Source organism: Ochotona princeps, chromosome 4, assembly GCF_030435755.1.
Source record: "Ochotona princeps isolate mOchPri1 chromosome 4, mOchPri1.hap1, whole genome shotgun sequence".
Classification (NCBI taxonomy): domain Eukaryota; kingdom Metazoa; phylum Chordata; class Mammalia; order Lagomorpha; family Ochotonidae; genus Ochotona; species Ochotona princeps.
The window spans coordinates 75630381-75651438 of NC_080835.1; the positions used below are offsets into that span (position 1 = coordinate 75630381).

A 21058-nucleotide genomic window follows, 5' to 3' on the forward strand; every position below is an offset into this window, starting at 1 on the left:
TGAGAAGGGTTAGCTAAGAAAACAGTCCTTGGGAGCAATTTTCTGTCTTACCAGAGAAAGGCAAAATACATTTTGGAGCTTTGTATTCAGCTCAGCTTTGGAGCTTTGCACCTCTTTGTACTCAGATGTATTTGGATATGTTTTGTTCTTAAAAAAATATATTTATTTATTTATTTATTTGAAATTCATATACATGCACACACACACTTATTTAGAGAAAGAGAAACACACACACACACACACACACACACACACACACACATCACCCCACTTCAGGTTCACTCCCTTCCCTAGTTTGCTGCAGTAGCTAGCTCTGAGCCAGGCTGAATCCTCGGGTCTGGAACTCCATCCATGTCTTCTAGATGTGTGGCAGGGACCCAAAATTTTCAGCCATCACCACTGTCTCCCAGAGGCGCTTTAGCAGGCAAACGGGTCAGAAGCAGATGTAGAATTCCAACCGGACCCTCCAGCATGGGATGTGAACATTCCACAGCCGGGTCCTCACTGCTGTGCTCCACTCCCAGCCCCCTTGTTTGTCAAGGGGATATGTATATAAGAGCATACTTTCCGAAAAGGGAGTTTCTGGAGAAACTGTTTTGGGTCAGAAGGTCAGAGTTGCTGGAGGCAAAGCTGTGGCTGTGCAGATCCCACTTCCTCAGGACAGAATGATACCTTCCACAGCAGGAACTGGCCTGCAGTGCTGTGGCAAATTTGCCTGCTGTTGGGTTGGTGCGTGCAGTCTTGCTGGAGCAGTAACTATCTCATGCTGGTGGCACTATTTCATGGATAAGCGAGGGGTATCCTGGGACCTCAGGGCCAAGCTGTCAAGTGCAGCACCAGCTTGGGGCGGGAGGGGTCTGGCCAGCCCTGTGAGGGCTGCAGCAGGCCTTTGTATGTGAAGTGACCAATCTGAGGTCAATGGGGATTGATCAATGACAACAGCTGTCCTCCAGGGGAAATTGCTGGCTGGGTCTGTGATGACTCTTCAAATGATAAATGGTCATTAGAAAACAGCATGGAAGGCCTGGCGCGGTAGCCTACGGCTAAATCCTAGCCTTGCATGCACTGGGATCCCATATGGGCACCGGTTCATGTCCCAGTGGCCCCACTTTCATCCAGCTCATTGCTGGTGGCCTGGGAGAGCAATTGAGGATGGCCCAAAGCCTTGGGACCCTGTGCCCGCATAGGAGACCTGGAAGAAGCTTCTGGCTCCTGGCTTAGCCTCAGCCATTGTGGCCGCTTGGGGAGTGAATCAATGGACGGATGATATTCTTCTCTGTCTCTGTCTCTCCTCCTCGCTGTATGTCTGACTTTCAAAAAAAAAAACAAAAACAAAAACAAAAAAGACAAACACAGGGTGGATATGCAGGGTGTTGCAGCTGACAGACAGGTTCATGAGCAATGTGAGGCTCCTTTAGTACTTGCAAAAATGCCCGAGGAAGACCCAGGGTGGGGTAGTCAGGAAAGAATCTGCCAGTGCTTGTGGGGCAAGCAAAGGAATGCGATTGCTGCTTTTAGAGACACTTGCCTGCAGCCACAGCTTGGGTAGGGCCGCTGAGATCTGGGTTAAAACTGAAGCCATACACCCGGCACAGTGGCCTAGCAGCTAAAGTCCCCGCCTTGAACATGCCGGGATCTCATATGAATGTCAGTTCTAATCCTGGCAGCCCCACTTCCCAACCAGCTTCCTGCTTGTGGCCTGGGAAAGCAGTTGAGGACAGCCTAAAGCCTTGGGACCTTGCACCCACGCATGGGAGACCCGGAAGAGGCTCCTGGCTCCTGGCTTTGGATTGGCTCAGCTCTGGTCATTGTGGCCACTTGGGGAGTAAACCTTAGGATGGAATATCTGCTCTATCTCTCCTCCTCTCTGTGTATCTGACTTTGTAATAAAAATAAATAAATCTTAAAAAAAAAAACCTAGAGGCATATAGGGTGTGAGCATGTTCAGAGGCATTTCTGAAGAGCTCAAAATTCCTACCCTATGTGGGAGCCTGCTTAGCAGTATGGGAGCATAGCCACTTTAGGACTTTCCTAGGTTAGCAGTGAAAGTACCCAGGCCTACAGCCCAGTGCAGTGGCTCAGTTGGCTAGTCCTCTTCCTCTAGCTTTAGGATCACATGTGGCACCTGTTCCTATCTCAGCTGTTTTACCTCTCCTCCAGCTCCCTGTTTGTGGCCTGGAGAGGAGTGGCAATGGAGGATGGTCCTGAGACCATGGGACCCTGAACACCTGCATGGGAGACCTGGAGGAAGCTCCTGGCTCTTGGCTTCAGATCGATTAGTTCTGCCCATTGTAGCGGCTTGGGGAGTGAGCCAGCAGATGGAGGATCTTTCTCTCTATCTCTCCTCTCTGTAAAGTCTGTCTTTCCAATAATAAATAAGTAAATCTTTTTTTTTAATTTTACTTTTTAAAATTATTATCATTATAACAAGTAAATCTTAAAAAAAAAAAAGAAAGAAAAAGAAAAGAAACTAAGAAAAGGAAAGGATAGGGAAAAAAAAAAAGAAAGAAAAGCGATGCCCCCAGGCCCAGGCAAGTCCAGAGGGTGGCTCACTCCCACAGAACACTGTCTTTGAGTAGTAAGAATCTACAGACAGGGCCAGTGTTGTGGTGCAGAAGTAAAGCTTTTGTTTGCAACATGAGCATCCCATGTCAGAGCGCTGGTTCGAGTCACAACTACTCTATGTCCAAGCCAACTCCCCTCCTGCTTCTGTGCCTGGGGAGGCAGCAGCAGATGATGGCCCAAATATTTGAGCCCCTGCCAGCCACATAAGAGACCCAGATGGAGCTCCTGGCCTAGCCCAGCTCTGGCTATTGTGACCATTTGGGGAGTGAACTAGTAAATGGAAGACATCTTTGTCTTCTGTCTCTCCCTCTCTATAAATCTGCCTTTCAAATAAAAAACAAATAACGAAAAGAATCTACAAGTTGGCTAAGATATATGCTCTTTTTCAGATTGTACTTGAGACTGAAACTGCACGGGAGAATTCCCACCTTAAGGAGCTGTTCAAGACCGGCTCTGTGTGTTCCTTAATCAAGGCACACTTGTCACCTCTACAGTGTCTCTTCATACTTGATTTTTTTCTTTTTTGGCTAATGGATACAATTGTATTACTTCCTTAGTAACAAAAAGATCAAAAATATTATTAATGCTGTGATTTACAATTTTTTATATGAATACAATCTCAAGTCCGAAAACTGTGTTTATTAAGTATTCTTCCCAGTTTTTTATCCTGAAGTCCCAAAGATCATTACATCATTGACAAAGTGGAAAGTGCCTTAATCACCACCCCCAAAATGAGGAATACAACATAGAGTGATGAGGGGTGAGAGAGAGGAAGGACTCTACTGACATTCCTTTGTCCAAGGTTCCCCTGATGGGAATCAGTCCTAAATGACCAAGATCCTAGGTCTTGATGTGAGTTGCAAGAAGCTGTGTGACTCCTCACCTGCGGCACCAGGTGGAGGGGCTGTGGGCCCAGCCATCCAGGCAGAAGGCACATCTTCCTTCCCCACACAGGCCGAGAGGATGAGGAGTAGTCCACCCAGAGCAAGGAAGACTCCAGCCGTCCAGCCCAGGAAAAGGGCATCTCCAAACTCCCACCGAGGCACAATCTCAGGCACACTGTCATCCCAGAAGTCTTGGATAGTGGAGTGAGCCACCCAGGAGACTGGAAACAGCATGGTGGCTGAAGCTAACACCTCCAAGGTCCCCCCCAGGAGGCAAAGGTGCCTCTTATAGACCCATTTCATCCTGTGAAACCGGAAGCACTCGGACCCAGAGGCAGAGAGCAGAAGCCCCAGCAGTCCCAGCATGTGAGAGGCCACCACGAGAATGCGCGATACCTGCAGCTCCAGGGGCAGGGCCAGGAAGGATTCAAAGGCCTTGCACACGGTGGCGACTTCCTCCTGGTCCACGCACACCTGCCACAGCCCCAGGGTCCAAATCTCCATCTGGTTCAGATCCAGGTTGAGAGTCTTCCACTGGGGCAGGGCGGTGCTGACACACGAGCAGACCCAGCCAAGGAGAGAGAGGAGCAGTCCCCCAAGCTGGACTTTGCCATGGAAGCTCCAGGCCATGGCTGCTCTTGCCACCTGCACAGAGAGGAGGAGGAGAGATGGCGCGGGGACTGCTTTTCAGAGGATTGCATCAAAGATCGTTCACATGTGCTGAGGGTGTCTGTGTTAGTCTCCTGAGCAACAGCTGAAGCAGGTGCCTGGGATTTAACAGGGTTTGGATTTAGGGGGTGTGTCCAAGATCGGATGTGGGTGTGGATCCAGGGGGAGAGTCCACGAGCGGCAAAAAGCCATATGGTAATCCATCAGTTTATAGAATAATTTATAAGCTTAAAGTAGAACTCACTTTGGCACTAGGATCACAAGAATGATTTTCTGGGCACACACATCGATAGAATCTTTCTGGAGGGCAAAATGACTACTTCATGCTTCATACCTTTAAATACATGCATGCTTTGACCCCAGTGTCTTATCTCCAGAAATTATCTATGTGTCTGTGACTAGATACAATGAAATGTCTAATTGAAATATTGTTAGTAAGTTTGATTAACACTAGGCACCCACTGTAAAGTGATGTTGTAGAAGAGATTTTAATGACACGATTAATTTGGATATGTTAGATGAGAAAAGCAGATGACCAAGCAAAGCAGTCTACCGACTGTAACTTCTGGTTGGACGCTTGGGAATGGCAGTGAAGATAGCACCCGAGACATCCTGCCGCATGTTAGAGCGCCAGGAGTTGAGCCCCAGTTCCACTTCTAACTTCTTCCTGCTTGTGTGCATTCCAGGAGGCAGCAGGTGATGCTCAGGTGCCTGGGTTCCTGACACCCACATGAGAGACCTGAGTTGAGTTCCTGGTTCTTTGTTTAAGCCTGATGCAGCCCAGGCTCTTAAGGGCATTGGTAAATAAACTAATGGGTAGAAGATCTTTGTCTCTATTTTAGTATGTCTCTGTCACTCTGCCTTTCAAATAAATGTTTTTAAAAAAGAAGAAAATGGAATCCTCTTCTTTAAAAAAAAAAAAAAAGCATATGTCCCACATGGGAGATCGGAAAGAGGCTCCTGGCGCCTGGCTCCAGATTTGCTCAGCTCCGGCCATTCTGGCCACTTGGGGAGTGAACCAGTGGATGGAAAATCTTTCTCTGTGTCTCTTCTTCTTCTGTAGATCCGCCTTTCCAATAAAAGTAAATAAATTAAAAGTAAATAAAGTAAATAAATAAAGTAAAAGATCTTCCATCTGATGGTTCACTTCCCAAGTGACCGAAACAGCTTGAGCTGAGCCAATCTGAAGCCAGGAGCCAGGGGCTCTTCTGGGTCTCCTACGTGGGTGCAGGATCCCAAGGCTTTGGCCCGTCCTTGACTGCTTTCCCAGGTCACAAGCAGGGAGCTGGATGGGAAGCAGGGCTACCAGGATTAGAACCGGCGCCCATATGGGATCCCGGTACGTTCAAGGCGAGGACTTTACACACCAGGCTATCGCATCAGGCCCAAAAGTAAATAAATGTTTAAAAAAGGGCATGTGTTGGAGTTGGCATTGTGGCATAGCAGGTAAAGCCACCACCTGCAATGATAAGAACCCATATGAGCAACAATTAAAGTCTTTGCTTCTTGTCCAGCTTCCTAGTAAGATACCTGGGAAAGCAGCAGAAGATGGTCCAAGTGCTTGTGACCAGTCCCACCCATGTGGGACACCCAGATGGAGTTCCAAGTTCCTGACTTCAGCCCTACCCAACCTCAATCACTGTAATTCTTTTTTTTTTTTTTAATTTATTTATTTTTATTACAAAGTCAGATATACAGAGAGGAAGATCTTCCGTCCGATGATTCATCCCCAAGTGACTGCAATGGCTGGTGCTGCCAGGAGCCAGCAACTTTCTCCAGGTCTCCCACGCAGTGCAGGGTCCCAAATCTTTGGGCCGTCCTCAACTGCTTTCCCAGGCCACAAGCAGGGAGCTGGATGGGATGTGGAGCTGCTGGGATTAGAATTGGCGCCCATATGGGATCCCAGCACATGCATGAGAAGATTTTAGCTGTTAGGCCACTGCGCCAGGCCCAGCCATTGTAATTCTGTCTTTCAAATAAATCAATACATGTTAAAATAAAAAATGCATATGTGTGTGTTACATATAACATAGCATAAAGTATTGAACATGGATTTTTGGGTGTTAGGATGTTAAGATAATTTGCATATTCTTATTTATTCTTAACTATGTGTTTTATAAACTTTATCATTTAAAATCTGTCTCCAAAATGCGGTTATGTCTTTCTGTGCTTATTTGTTCACTTTGAGTCCTCAGACCTAGCCCAGCTCCCACCACGTAGTAGCTGCTCAGTATATGTGCAATGCAATATTAAGATAGTTCATCTGCAGGTTGTTCCTTGCCACTAGCACTCATCATCAGCGGCATTTAGAATTTGAAGGTTGACTGGTCTACCAGACAGAGGCTGTGGCTGTCTTTCCAGACTTCTCGGCTCAACACCAGCTGTATTTCCGTTGTTGAGGACACAGGGAGCCTGCCTTTGCTTCCGGAAGGTGAGCAGATTGTTCCAGATACTTCACACTGGCAGAGTCAACACCTACTTGGGGGTTAATTACCAAAAAACATCTTTTTGAAAAAAAGAAAGAGTATTTTAATTAAAGCAATGCATGTTTACAGCAAAACAGCAAAACAGAGAAAGCCCATAAACAATGTGTAATTCCACCATGCAGAGAAATATATCCTTTATTCTATCCTCACAGCTATGTTTGTAAGTTGTCTATATCTGTGAGTCTGCGGGAGGGAGAGCCTGGAGAATCTCTGCATCTTGGTGATGCAAATGAAAAGTCATAGAATTAAAAAAAAAATTAAGACGTATTTGTTTTTATTGGAAAGTCAGATACACTAAGCAGGAGAGACAGAGAGGAAGATCTTTCATCTGCTGATTGACTTCCCAAGTGGCTGCAACCAACTGCTGGAGCTGAGCTGATTTGAAGCCAGGCTAGGAGCCACTCTAGGGTCTCCCACACGGGTGCAGGGTCCCAAGGCTTTGGGACATCCTCAACTGCTTTCCCAGACCACAAGCAGGGAGCTGGATGGGAAGTGGAGCTTCCGGGATTAGAACTGGCATCCATATGGGATCCTAGGGCGTGCAAGGCGAGGATTTAGCCAGTAGGCTACTGCGCAGGGCCCAAAATTTTAAAGCTTTTAACAAAATCGATTTATAATCTGATAGGAAGAGCTAAGTGTCTTGTTCCAGTCCACGCAGGACTGATGTTTTTCGCGTCTCTGTAATATATATTCATATATTCATATTACAGAGATGTAATGTAACTTCGGTATAAGCTATGTAATAACACAAAAGCAGTGCAATTAGAGGGCCAGCCTTTTATTTATAAAGAGGTGACGCCATTTCGTTGCACAACTCCAGAAGGCACCATGCACAAGGACGCTGGCTTGCACTGGGGCCAGTGAGAGTGAATATTTAACGAAAAAAATAAATCAGGTTCGGTTCTTTCGTCTTTCTCCTAGATAATCTCACAGCTAAGCGTTTTGAAGCTGAGAAAGACTCAGTAGGAAACGGCTAGTAGATGAAAGACATTTCATTTCTTTTCGCGAGAAACCGGCGCGAAACGACTAAGCAGTTTGAAAACAGCTAAGGAGAGAAACGCGTCTCGCAGTTTGCCGACTGCGGGACACCGTGGCAATCCCGCCCCGGGACGCGCGCAGTGCTTACTGGGACTTGTAGTGCGATTCTCGCCTCCCAGCGGCGAACTGAACCCAGAAGGAGCCTCCGTTTCCCGGCAGGCCGCGCGCCGAGGCCGCCGGCGGGACGGGAGCTCCCGCGCTGGCTTCGAGAGTGTCTTGGTGTGTGTGGGCTCTGGTTGTGGCGATGGCCTCGTTCGTGACCGAAGTTTTGGCACACTCGGGGAGCCTGGAGAAGGAGGATCTGGGCACCCGGATCAGCCGTCTGACCCGGCGGGTTGAGGAGATCAAGGTGAGGGCGCGGCAGCCGAGTCGTGGAGACAGGAGGGAGTGCCGGCAGAGTGGGGCTAGGTGTGGGGTCTGGGGACCGGGGCCGCCAGAGGGGCTGGCGGGCAGGTCAGGGGGAGCCTGGGTCCGTGGGAGGAAGGGGCTGGGCGGTGAGGACCGGTGTGGGCTGAGGAGGAGGTGGTCGGGCCGCAGCGGGACACCCGGAGCTCGGGGAGGGGAGGATGACCGGCCCCCTGGGGGTCTCCTGCTGCGGCGCCTCCGGGGGCTGACGGCCTTAGCAGGTGTGCGAGAAGCGCCCGCCTGTCCACGTCGTGTTTTGATAAGCCCTTCAACGTGTGTTTTTGAACTCTGTTCTGCATCCCCAGGTTCCCGACAGTACGGTGAGCGTAAACGTGTCTCTGTAAGGTCCAGGGGCCTTGGTGCCTTGAGATTGGCACTAAAGCCCGAAGCCTGTGTGCTGACGGGATTACCTTGCCGGGGACTTGCACACTCTTCACTTGATTTCATCTGCAAGTCTGTGTGGCCTGCTGTGTCTGTATTAAAGGGAGCTAGTTTGCCCAGAAGGCATAGCACAGAACTTTCCCTAGCAGCTTTTTGATTCTACAAAAAAAAAAAAAAGTGGTCTTAACATTTATTTAAAGAGGGATGTGTGTAGTTGACAGAGATCACTCCGCTCAAGGCCGCAGTGGTTGGGTCTGACGCCAGGAGTTTGGAACTCAGTTGGAGTCTCTTAGGCTGTCCTCCTCTGCCTTCCCGAGTGGATGAGTAGGGAGCTGGAGGGGAACCCTAGCAGCTGGGACTCAGAAGGTGCTCTCAGTGCAGGCAGCGACTTCATGGACTGTGCCATAATGTCGGCCCCACAAAAAGTGATCTTAGAAATACAGTTTTTATTGACCTAAGAGGCAGAGAGAACTAGGGAATGAGGAAACACACGAGAGTGCTGCTCCATCCTCTGTGCTGGAGTCTATCCTGTGGCTTCGCCTGCGGCTGGCAGGAACCCTGCTCCTGCCTTCCAGGACCTAAGTTTGCAGGGAGCTGAAATCAGGAGCTGCAGCTGGGAATCGGACCAGAGCACTGTCATCTTAACAAGCAGATGAAATGCCTGCTTTCTTTTTTTTTTTTTTTTAAAGATTTATTTTTATTACAAGGTCAGATATACAGAGAGCAGGAGAAACAGAGAGGAAGATCTTCCGTCCGATGATTCACTCCCCAAGTGAGCCGCAATGGCCGGTGCTGCGCCGATCCGATGCCGGGAACCAGGAACCTCTTCCAGGTCTCCCACGCGGGTGCAGGGTCCCAATGCATTGGGCCGTCCTCAACTGCTTTCCCAGGCCACAAGCAGGGAGCTGGATGGGAAGTGGAGCTGCCGGGACTAGAACCAGCGCCCATATGGGATCCTGTGGCTCTCAAGGCGAGGACTTTAGCCGCTACGCCGCGCCACCGGGCCCAAAAATGCCTGCTTTCTAACACAGGTGTTCCTGTTGCTGGCGTCTCTTTAACACGGCTTTAGGAGTTTTCACTGGAAAGAAAACATAAGCTGCCTTAGCATGACACTCAGGGCTCCTGCGTTTTGTGGACCTAACCTGCCCTTCTTTTTCGCTAGTTTGTTTTACCAATTGAGAATTACTTTTTATGCTCCAAGCAGCCACTGTCCCTTTCTTCACTTATGTTGTCATTTTATCAACTATGTGGTGTTTAACCTTCCTATCTCAGAGAGGCGATCTCTTTCCCAGTTGGCTCCCTGGAGGCCTTGTAACTCTGCAGAGAATTTCAGCCATGCATTCTGGTGACTGAACCCTATGGTGGCATTCCTACCTGAAAGGAATTTGTGGACAAGCATAATGTGTTCTTGTTGTCTGTGTGAAAACATTGAACACTTCAGTGCAGAATGACCGTAATTTGCTAATTTGTATTAAAGGACATGATGAAATTGAAGTCAATTTAAGGCTTTAAGCCTTAAATTTTATAGAAAAGAATATAGAAATTAGTAAATGGAGGTATACAGATTATGGACTTATTTATCTATTTACTTTCTTTTCTGTTAAATATGTGACTAAAGGTGGCAATTACAGACTTAGGAGAACTGGCCGCACTTTTCTTGCTTCCAGGAAAACTCTTGGGCACTGTGTGAAATTGGTAGTTGTTGATTTCCTACATCTTGTTAATGTTAAAGGACCCTTTTGGGTGGGAGACATTTTTTAATGACTTATTTATTTTTATCGGAAAGTCAGATTTACGGAGAAAAGGAGAGACAGAGAGAAAGATCTTCAGTCCACTGGTTCAATCACCAGGTGGCTGCAGAATGGCCAGAGCTGAAGCCAGGTGCCAGGAACTTGTTCTGGGTCCCCTTATGACTGTGGGGTTCCAAAGCTTTAGGCCATTCTCTGCTGCTTTCCCAGACCGTAAGCAGGAGCTGGAGGGGAAGTGAAGCCAGGACACTAACTGGTGTCCATTTGGAATGCTGGTGCCTGCAGGTGGAGGGTTAGCCAATTGAGCCATCATGATGGTCGCAGGAGAAATGCTTTTTAAAAGAAATCCTAGGGCCCGGCGGCGTGGTCTAGCGGCTAGGGTCCTCGCCTTGGAAGCCCCGGGATCCCATATGGGCGCCGGTTCTAATCCCGGCAGCTCCACTTCCCATCCAGCTCCCTGCTTGTGGCCTGGGAAAGCAGTCGAGGACAGCCCAATGCTTTGGGACACTGCACCCGCGTGGGAGACCCGGGGGAGGTTCCAGGTTCCCGGCATCGGATCGGCGCAGCACCGGCCCGTTGCGGCTCGCTTGGGGAGTGAGTCATCGGACGGAAGATCTTCCTCTCTGTCTCTCCTCCTCTGTGTATATCTGGCTGTAATAAAATGAATAAATCTTTAAAAAAAAAAAAAAAAAAAAAAAAAGAAATCCTATAGTTTGGAGGGAAAAAGAGTGTGTTGGTAACTGATCAAGCTCCAGTGTGGAAGATTCTATATGGAAGATGAGCTGTGTGTTTTCCCAGGGTTCCCTGTTATTTTCACTGTCTTATTTTTTGTCTCCTATATTAGGGTGAAGTATGCAGTATGATCAGCAAGAAGTACAGTGAATTTCTGCCTAGCATGCAGAGTGCCCAGGACCTGGTTACCCAAGTGGATAAGTTATCTGATGACATTGACCAGCTAACATCCAGGATAGAGAGTGAGGTAAAATAAGTTTGTGATATTCGGTATGCTTTTAGGTCTATCCTATTTGAATTTTAGGAATTTCGACCTGCTTGAGGGAGATGAGACTGGAAATGAAAAGGCACTGGGAAGTGGAAGTTGAAATAGTCCAGAAAAAATAGGGTGGTGACTGACCGTGAAGTCAGTGACAAGGTGACGGAGAAAAATGGCTGGATAGTAGTGATGTTCAAGAGATAGGATCTTGATGAAAGAAACAGGAGTCGGCGATGATTGAGATGAGCTCATTCACTGAAATACAGAGGCCCAAGAGCAGGTTTCTGTGGGAGATCTGAAGAGTTCCAATTTAACACATCTGACAGCTGTCCAATTGGATTTGCATTGGTGACTGAATTGTGTTAAGGTAAGATTGTTGTAAAGAGAGCGAGGGAGTGAGGGAGGCTGACCTTGAAATTAATGACTCCCCCCCCCTTTTTTTCTCATGTGGTAGAAGAAAACTGATTTTACAGTTTTTACCTAAAATGTATTGTGAAAAACTGCACAGGTTTCAATTTTGTTTTGCATCAAAAGAAACCTCTTTTTTAGAGATTTATTTATTTTTATTGGCAAGGCAATATACAGACAGGAGAAGAGGAAGATCTTCCGGCCGATGGTTCACTCCCCAAGTGACCACAATGGCTGGAGCTGAGCCAGTCCGAAACCACGAGCCAGGAATCTTTTTCCAGGACTCCCACGTGGGTGCAGGGTCCTAAGGCCTTGGGTTATCCTCGACTGCATTCCCAGGCCACAGGCAGGGAGCTGGATGGGAAGCGGGGCCACTGGGATTAGAACTGGCACCCATATGGGATCCTGACACGTTTAAGGCAAAGACTTTAACCTCTGCGCTATCGTGCTGGGCCCTAAAAGAAACCTCTTTTATTTCCTGTTTTCTGCATACTTTTTGAAGTTCCTTCATATGATCTGTCAGCAACTGAAGTGGAATGAGATTTTAGCCCACTTGCAAATAATTAGCAGGCCTGCTGTTTCTTAAATCCTAGTAGAAGACATGAATGTCCTAGGATGAGATGAAAGAAAGTTCATTACTCCTAGCAGTAGCCATATTATCTGCATTTTTGCATCATTTTGCATAGTAGGTGTTCCTAGCCCAATTTCCTACAGTGCAATGTGCAGTACATTCCCTTACAGAAGAAAATTCCTGAGAATATGCTAACTAAATGAATCTTTTTCCAAAAATTGAGAGGCAGGGAGACAGCTAGAGGAAAGAGCTCCCAACTAATGGTCCATTTCCTGACAGCCAGTGTCAGGCAGCGATGGGCCAAGGCTGAATCCAGGAGCTAGGAATTCAATCCAAATCTTCTTCTGGGACTAACCCAGTTGTTTGAGCCATCTCTGTTGCTTCTCAGGTTCTGCATTCACAGATCAGGTCAGGAACTAGGTGGGTGTTGAACCCAGGCAATCTGATGTGAGATGTGGGAGTTTCAGTCGCTAGGCTAAGCTAAACACCTGCTCTTGAATGAAAGTTGTTTTTCTTTTCTTTTTTTAATGGCGGATAGCAGTTATCTCTCCCTATTTCTTGGAAGGGAAGCACCATTATCTTTCATATATAAATATATATTTTAATTGATAATATTTACATAGTTGATCAGGATGGGAAAGATCGAGGGTTAGGGAAAAGTGGGTGTGATCACTGTTTCCAAGTTTTCTATTTCTTCTGTAACTGGGGGAATGGGAAGAGATAAAGGAAGAAGCCAAATCCAGCCTCAGTTGCCCCAGTACTTGGGGATGGGTAATGGCCACCCGATATCAACCCAGGGTCCCAATGTGGCGCATGCTCCTGGGGTTTTGCACACAGGTGGTTTCGATAGTTCTGATATGTTGTTGATCTTGCCAATCAGAGGATGAGGGAACCCTTCCAATGTCCATTGGCTGACACAATTGACCCTACAATCTTCGTTTGACCAGATATTTGTTGTCATCGTTTGGCTGGGGTAGTGGTCCAGTTTGTTCTTCCTCTGCTATGGTAGCAGATGACCTCTGCAGGCCCAAATGGGCTGTCATATTCTCCATGTGCATCAGGGCCTGCTGTCTACTGCTCTGTCTCTTCCACTGAGGAGGATCAGTTCTTTCTTTCTTTTTTTTTTTTTTTTAAAGATTTATGTATTTTTATTGGAAAGGCAGAAATACAGAGAGGAGGAGGAGAGACAGAGAGGAAGGTTTTCCATCTGATGGTTCACTCCCCAAGTGGCTGCAATGGCTAGAGCTGAGCCATTCTGAAGCCAGGAGCCAGGAGCTTTTCCAGATCTCACACGTGGGTGCAGGGTCCCAAGGCTTTGGGCCGTCCTCGACTGCTTTCCCAGGAAAGCAGTATGCGTTTCTTCTTTCCTTCTCTCTTTTCCCTCTTTATTTCTTTCTCTCTTCCTCCCTCCCTCCTTCCCCCCCTTACCTTTCTTCCTTTCTTTTTAAGATTTATTTGTTTTTATTGGAAAGGTAGATTTACAGAGAGAGAGGGAGACACAGAGAGAAAAATCTTCCATGTACCGGCTCACTTCCCAAGTGGCCTCAACGGCTGGAGCTGAGCTGATCTAAAACCAGGAGCCAGGAGCTTCCTCCGGTTTTGCTATGTGGGTGTGCAGGACTCCAAGACTTTGGGTCATCCTCCACTGCTTTCCCAGGCCACAAACAAGAAGCTGGATAGGACATGGAGAAACTGGGACATGAAGTTGTGTTCATATGGGATCCCAGCTCGTGCAAGGCAAGGATTTAATCACTGAGCCATCACACTGCACCCAGGAGCCAGGAATTTCATCTGGGTGATGGGGGCTAAAGTGCTTGAACTATCTTCTGCTTTCCCTGGCACATTGCAGGGAGCTGGATCAAAAGTACAACAATTGGGATTAGAACCGGCATCCATATGGGATGCTGGTATTGTAGGTGGTGATTTAGCTGGCTATGCTATAACTTCAAACCCCAAATTTTATTTATTTGAAAGACCAAGTGACACAGAGTGGGCAGGTCCTGGAGGAGAGATCATCTGTCTACTGGTTCATTCCTCAAATGCCCACAGCAACCAGGGCTAGTCCACATAAAGTCCATAACTGCATCTGGATCTCCGTGGGAGTGGCAGGGTCTCATGTCTTGAATTGTCATTGGCTCCCTTCCAGGATGAGCAGGACTGTATCAAAAGCAGAGGTGGGACTCCACTCCTGGCTGTTTTACATGGGATGCTGGTATCCCAAGCTGTGGCTTAATTTACTGCTCCCACTGTCCCTGCTCCATGTTTGTTTATTTCGTTACTTTGTGTTATTAACAGTCATGAATATTGGAAGTGTAATTTTATTTGCTAATTTTGAAAATTAGAAATAGACTGATGGGCCTGGCACGATAGCCTAGTGGTTGAAGTCCTCTCCTTACATGTGCTGGGTGGGATCCCATATGGACACTGAGTTGTGTCCCACCTGCACCGCTTCCCATCCAGCTCCGTGCCTGCGGCCTGGGAAAGCAGTAGAGGACAGACCAAGGCCTTGGCACCTTGCACCCGTGTGGGGAGCTCCTGGCTCCTGGCTTCAGATTGGTTCAGCTCCAAGTGTTGTGACCACTTACGGACTGAACCAGTGGATTTCTGTAAATCTTAAAAGAAAAAAAAAAAAAAAAAAAAAAAAAGAAATAGCCTGACAGACAGTCAGACTGAGCTGAGCTCCCATCCATTGGTTGCGTCACCAGATGCCCTGGCTGTGGCCAGAGCCAGGAGCCAGGACCTCCGTCCAGATCTCCCATGTGGGTGGCATGATATGTCACTTGAGTCATCATGGTTGCATTAGGAGAGAGCTAGGGCACTTTGATGTGGGATGCGTGTGTTATAGTTGGCATCTGGATTTCTAAGCTGAGTGCCTGTCCCCATTTCTGTGATTTTTATTCCATTCTTAACCAACATTTACTTTTTCTTGTGAATTATATTGACTTGATACATTTTACTGATTAAATGTTTTATTTCTTAGACTTGGTCTAACTTAAATACTTGTCTTTGATGTGTGAACCAGGTCCGTCGGGATCTTCATGTGTCAACTGCTGAATTTACAGACTTGAAACAACAATTGGAAAGAGACTCAGTAGTGCTAGGTTTGCTGAAACAGCTACAAGAGGTCAGTACACCGGAACTTCTTTGCTTCCTTGCTGAGAAAGTTACTTCTTTTCACTTGGTCTCTATTCAGTGGATATCCCTAAGTGGTCACATTTTATATTTTAAAGGTAGGCTTGCAATAACAGGATGTGTAAAATAACATACCTTATACACCTATCTTTTCAGTTTTCTACTGCTATTGAAGAATATAACTGTTCACTCACAGAGAAGAAGTATGTCCCTGCAGCTCGGCGTCTGGAAGAGGTACTAAATGCTTCCTTTAAGCATGGCCAGTTAGTGCTATTCTTGTTTTTAGTAAATTTTGAGTTCTCTGTATTCCTTATCATCATACAGATGAATGCTAATTTTCTTGAGTCCAGATGGAATGTTCAACAGTGATTCTGTTTCATCACCAGGCACAGAAATGCTTGAAGTCTTTAAAATCCAGAAAATGCTTTGATTTAAAAATCTTGAAGTCTCTCAGCATGGAGCTCACCATACAGAAACAGAACATACTTTATCACCTTGGGGAAGAGTGGCAGAAGCTGATTGTGTGGAAGTTCCCACCATCAAAAGGTGCTGCTGAGCTCAGGTGGACTGCTTTGCTTAATCTGCCTGAATCAGTGTGCTCTCTGAATATATCTCAAATATTTTGTATTGGCAGATGGGGAAGATTTCACTCATAGTCTTCTGAATCTGTATTGAGTTCTCCTGTTAGGCAAGGTGCAGTTAGAATCAGCTCGTAAGGGTCACTAAAGTACCCTCTCCTTACCTCCTGTACTTCTTTCTGTCTACTTTTCTCAGGAAGTGAGGGGAGATTGTTGTTGGAGTGGGGTTCACGTGTGAAAGTGTGGTAGCAGTCTGAGACGGTACTAAGTTTCCCACCTGCTATAATCTAGAAAGTTTATCTTGGCAAGAATACCTGAAGATGTTTCCTTTTTTTTTTAAAAAAAAACCTAATATGCTTGTAAGGCCCTATGCTACTCGGAAATGGGGAGGGAGAGCAGAGAAATCTTACATCACCCTAGAAGGTGTGAGGAAGATGGGAAGTATAACCTATCAGGATCATAACTGGTAACTCATAGGCAACAGACTCGAATCAGCACTAAACAATAGCAAAACTACAAAGGCTTATAGGGGGAATCAGGAGCAATCCTAACAACCTCTTAACAGGAGGTCACACGCATAGAGCAGGGGGACCCAGAGTGGAGCAGGGGGACAGGAGGAGGCTTGTATCCCAACCCTGAAAACTCCCATATCCTCACCAAGGACTATCAGTACGAGCACCGAGGACTACATCCCTACTGCCAAGGAGACCACGGGGAAATGGAGTGCCTTCGGAGTCTGAGAACTCTGAGGTCACCCACCCCCATTTGGATCTACCACATGGGATGGAAGAAGCCCAAGTCCTGTCTTGCAGGATCCAAGGTCATCGGAATGACAACCAGGATCCCTGAGCGGTCTACAGAAAGGGAAGAACAGTAAACTTCCTTCGGGACTAGGGAGAGGAGCTTTCTTTGGTCCTTGCCTGCTTCCAACTTTGGGTCCCCACCCTCTCTCGTAATGACCATCAGGATTGCTCCAGAAACCCCTCAAAACAAACAAACAAACAAAACTAGAATAGACAGAGAACAACAAGGAAAGCTTAGAATCAGACAGGAAACGGTCAGCAGGGATGCACTTATAACTCACTGGGTGGGACACAAAGATTAGTTACTCCTCACTGGGGTATTGGAGATTTCTCTGCACACCCCTCCTAAAACTGTTCACCTAAACTGTTGACATATGTCTTTTTATAGAGTTAGACTACCCAAAAAACAGCCAGGTTCAGAGAAGTCATGCTTCAATGCTATAAACTGCTAATGGCAATCTGTAGCCATTTTAAGGTGTATAGAACACGGTTGAATATAAACCAAAATTGAAATGTCTATGAAGAAGTCACAGGTTGTGGTTGAGAACCTGCATTTTCCTATTAACATATTAGTTAATCAATACCATGTCAATTAATGCCATAATGTAATTGGTTATAAATATTATGTTGGGGCTTTTGATTGATTGGGATGATACTCTGCTGGCTCTACCTTCAGACCAGAGATGGTCTCACCAAGAAACTATTGAACTTAACAGGACAATAAGATGCTGGACTTTATGCTTGGTAAATACCTCCAATGAAAGAATCTCAACTGAATTTGAACTATGGAAATGCAACAAGGTGGAGCAATCCACCGTGGGGGGAGAGTGTGGGGAGGGGTGGGGGGAATCCCAGTGCATATAAAAATGTATCACATAATGCAATGTAATTAATAAATTTAAAAACAACAACAACAAAAAGGTTTATATATTTTTATTGGAAAGGCGGATATACATAGAGGAGGAGAGACAGAGAGGAAGATCTTCCGTCTGATGATTCACTCCCCAAGTGAACACAATGGCCGGTGCTGCGCCGACACAAAGCTAGGAGCCAGGAACTTCTTCCAGGTCTCCCACGTGGGTGCAGGGTCCCAAGGCTTTGGGCCGTCCTCGACTGCTTTCCCAGGCCACAGGCAGGGAGCTGCTAGGATTGAACCGGTGCCCATATGGGATCCTGGTGCGTTCAAGGTGAGGACTTTAGCCACTAGGCCACGCCGCCGGGCCCAAGATGTTTCAATTATTTTTTTCTCTTGCTGAGACAGGACAGTGGGGCTAGTAGGCTTATGAGCGGGGATTTGGTTCAGACTTTTTCAGTCCTTGGGGGAAAATGGTGGCAAAATCATGAGATGGGAGTGATTTGCAAATAGAAGAAATGGGATTACTCTGACCTTGGCTGTGACTTCTGTCACCTTTCTTTGAACATGAGTTTCCTTTGGTGTGTTATCTGGCCTGAGTGTAAAACCTCAGGGGGTACCATGTAAAAGACATGCCATTATAGTTGGGTGTGTTTTCTAAGTCTGGATCTTGAAATTTAGTGTATTTGATGGGAAACCTCATATTCAGTGTCTGCTTACCTCCTTTCCAGTATCCATGTTTTTGCCTTCCAACATGTGTGTGCATGTGTCACGTATTTTGAAATGAAAATCTAGAAGATTTTAGGTTCTGTTGCCAAGTGGACTATAAATTAATAGACAGTGACAGGTGTGTTGAATTTTTTATTGAAACATACCCTACCTGTTAAGCTTGTTTGATAGGCTATTCTTTTAGTAAGAATGAATGTAGAAAAGGAAATCTATGGAACTAGGAACTTTTCTTTCTTATCTCTTGCCTTCATTCAGTCATTCAGTACATATTTTGTAAGCATTTCTTGTAGGCCTATTAACTTTCTTTTGCATTTATGTTTATTCTTATAATATACTAAAAAGTTCATTTCCTGTTTATACCATGGACATGTATGTCAGAATCAATATTTGGTTGCATTAGAAGTATATGTATATTGTAGTAAAAATGCATACTTATAAATCTCAGTAGAGAATGGGCTCTGAAGAATAGACTGGCAACATTTTGTGTTGCTGAAACAGCTAATATTTTTCCTCCATTTTCTTAGATACCAGCAGCTTGGAATCTTGCTTGCAAACGGAACTTCATTTATGTACTGAACAATCCCAGAAAGAGGACAAGACCTCAGTGTCGCCAATCAGTTCTATACTTTTGGCGTTTTTTATTCTTGGAGAGCTGCATATGAAGCTTAAATCATTCGGTAAAGTATGCTACTTCATTTGACTGACAGAAACTCACAAGGCCCAGTGAAAGAAGAGGCAGAAGAGATTATAGTATTATCTGGGGAGTGTTAATGGTAGTGTAAGGCCTCATAACTCCTCAAAAGTAATTGTCTTAATTTTATCCCTTTTTTAAGGGCTTGGATTTTTTAAAAATAAAAATTAGCTTCTATTAATTTCATTTAATTTGTGGAGTAAATTGAAATCCATAAGACAATGTTAGCAATTTCAGTGGGAAAATCTACAGTACATAATGGTTGGTATGTAATCATGGTATGTATATTTTGTTTGTTAAAACTTATATATATATATATATATATATATATATATATATACACATTTATATATAAATAACATTGTTTACGTAATTATAGATGATATATACAAATATAAATACATCTAAGTTTTAACAACTGAAATATATAGATCATGATTATATACAGATCATTATACATACGTGAATAAATATAGACATATAATTTATTTTCATTTTTATTTGGAAGGCAGAGAGAGATAAGGATCTTCCATTTACCGGTTCATTTCCCAGATGCTATGTCCCAAGGCTGAGCTGGCCCCAGGCGAGCTCCTGGAGCTGTGATCCAATCCTCCTGTCACTGGCAAGGACCCAAGGTCTTGTCATCATCTGTACATGAGTAGGAAGCTGGATGGCTGGACTCTGACAGGCAGCTAAGGCATCTCAAGTGGCATCATAACACCTGTGCCGAGTTCTGCCCGCATCCGTGTTACCTTGTGTGTGTGTGATCTTTTGAACAGAATTGCTTGCAGTGATTTCTGATGAGTGTCTGTGTGACTTTTCAGGTCAGATGCTGCTGAAGTACATCCTCAGGCCTCTGACGTCCTGCCCAGCCCTTTCTGCTGTGGTGGAAAGCCAGCCCAACATGACTGTTCTTCGTTTTGACTCTACGACGACTGATTTGGAGCATCCGTCGCCGCCTGAGGTTTTTGGGAGGATCAGGCTCGTACTGGAAGTGCTTCAGAAACAACTCTTGGGTATGTATCCCTCAGGCAGTGCTTTTACATTCTGGAAAAGTGAAAATTATTTCAGTAGCAAATGTTATTTTGAAGTGGAAATGCCCGTGTCATGAATGAAGGGAGGGCAGAAGTGAGTAAAGTGTGCCATTGGAGCCAAATGGTTACCTTCCTACCCACTGTTCTCTTTGGGTGAACAGGGTTATCAGTGATATCCAGATTTTCTTAGTAGTGTTTTATTTACTTCTAGGCTCTAATTTTCTCATTGCACTTAGTGGAGCAACGCATTTTGATACCCTAGCTTTAATTATCCTAGTAAGATAAACAGAAATTAAGGAAGTGCTGTTTTACAAATTTCAGAGGGAAAATGTTAATATGAACAGACCACAGTTTCACATAAGAAATGATTACATATAAGGCCTGCGATGGTGGCCTAGCAGCTAAAGTTCTCACCTTGGCTATGCTGGGATCCCACATGGGCGCCAGTTCTAATCCCAGTGGCCCCGTTTCCCACCCAGCTCCCTGCTTGTGGCCTGGGAAAGCAGTCAAAAAAAGATCACAGTTAATTCAGCATGTTGGTTACATACTGTTAGTTTCTTCTTGTATTTAACTTGTTATTTTTTTTGAGGGGCAGAGAGGCAAAGCACTAGAGAAATCTCCCAAATACCTGCCTGCAGAGCCAGAAAACTCAATGCAGGGCTCCCACTGGGTGGCAGGGGCCTAGGTACTTGAGATCTCATCTCCTGCCTCTGAGGGTTTCTCATAGCAGGAAGCTAGAATCTGAAGAAGCACCTGGACTTGAGCTCAGACACTCTGTCCTGGCATGTGGACTCCCCAGTGATTTTTTTTTTATTAATTAATTCATTGGAAAGAGTCACACTCACATTCTCTCCCTCCCTCTTTCTCTCTCTCACATACGGACACACAGAAATATCCATCTGCTAGTTCATTCGTTCTCCCAATCCCAAAGGTCCATCCAGGGCTGGGCCAGAAGAAGGAACCTAACGAACTCCTCTTGGGTCTTCTATATGGGTACTTGGGCTATCGTTGCTGCCTCTCATTAGCAGGAATACATTAGTTTTCTTACTAGGATTAACTAACTTACATTAGCAGCAAGCTGGATTGGAAGTG

General features: G+C 45.7%; 2 protein-coding genes across 2 annotated transcripts in view; one reads left to right on the top strand and one right to left on the bottom strand.

Moving 5' to 3' along the window:
* Positions 1-3241: 3241 nt before the first annotated feature.
* On the bottom strand, positions 3242-4398 carry CLDN25 (claudin 25). The gene has a single exon (XM_004585226.2). The coding sequence runs from the start codon at positions 4077-4079 to the stop codon at positions 3390-3392; it is 690 nt and encodes a 229-aa protein (XP_004585283.2). The 5' UTR covers positions 4080-4398; the 3' UTR covers positions 3242-3389.
* A 3403-nt stretch (positions 4399-7801) lies between these two features.
* ZW10 (zw10 kinetochore protein) overlaps positions 7802-21058 on the top strand; it is a 34298-nt gene continuing 21041 nt past the window's right edge. The window contains exons 1-7 of the mRNA XM_004585080.4: positions 7802-7991; positions 11021-11155; positions 15169-15270; positions 15435-15512; positions 15665-15824; positions 18766-18918; positions 19757-19948. Coding sequence (XP_004585137.2) covers positions 7887-7991; positions 11021-11155; positions 15169-15270; positions 15435-15512; positions 15665-15824; positions 18766-18918; positions 19757-19948 — 925 coding nt within the window. The 5' untranslated portion in view covers positions 7802-7886. The remainder of the gene's footprint in view (positions 7992-11020; positions 11156-15168; positions 15271-15434; positions 15513-15664; positions 15825-18765; positions 18919-19756; positions 19949-21058) is intronic.

Excerpts from the sequence above, each read along its gene's own strand:
- CLDN25 (XM_004585226.2), bottom strand. The coding sequence starts at position 4,079 with ATGGCCTGGAGCTTCCATGGCAAAGTCCAGCTTGGGGGACTGCTCCTC.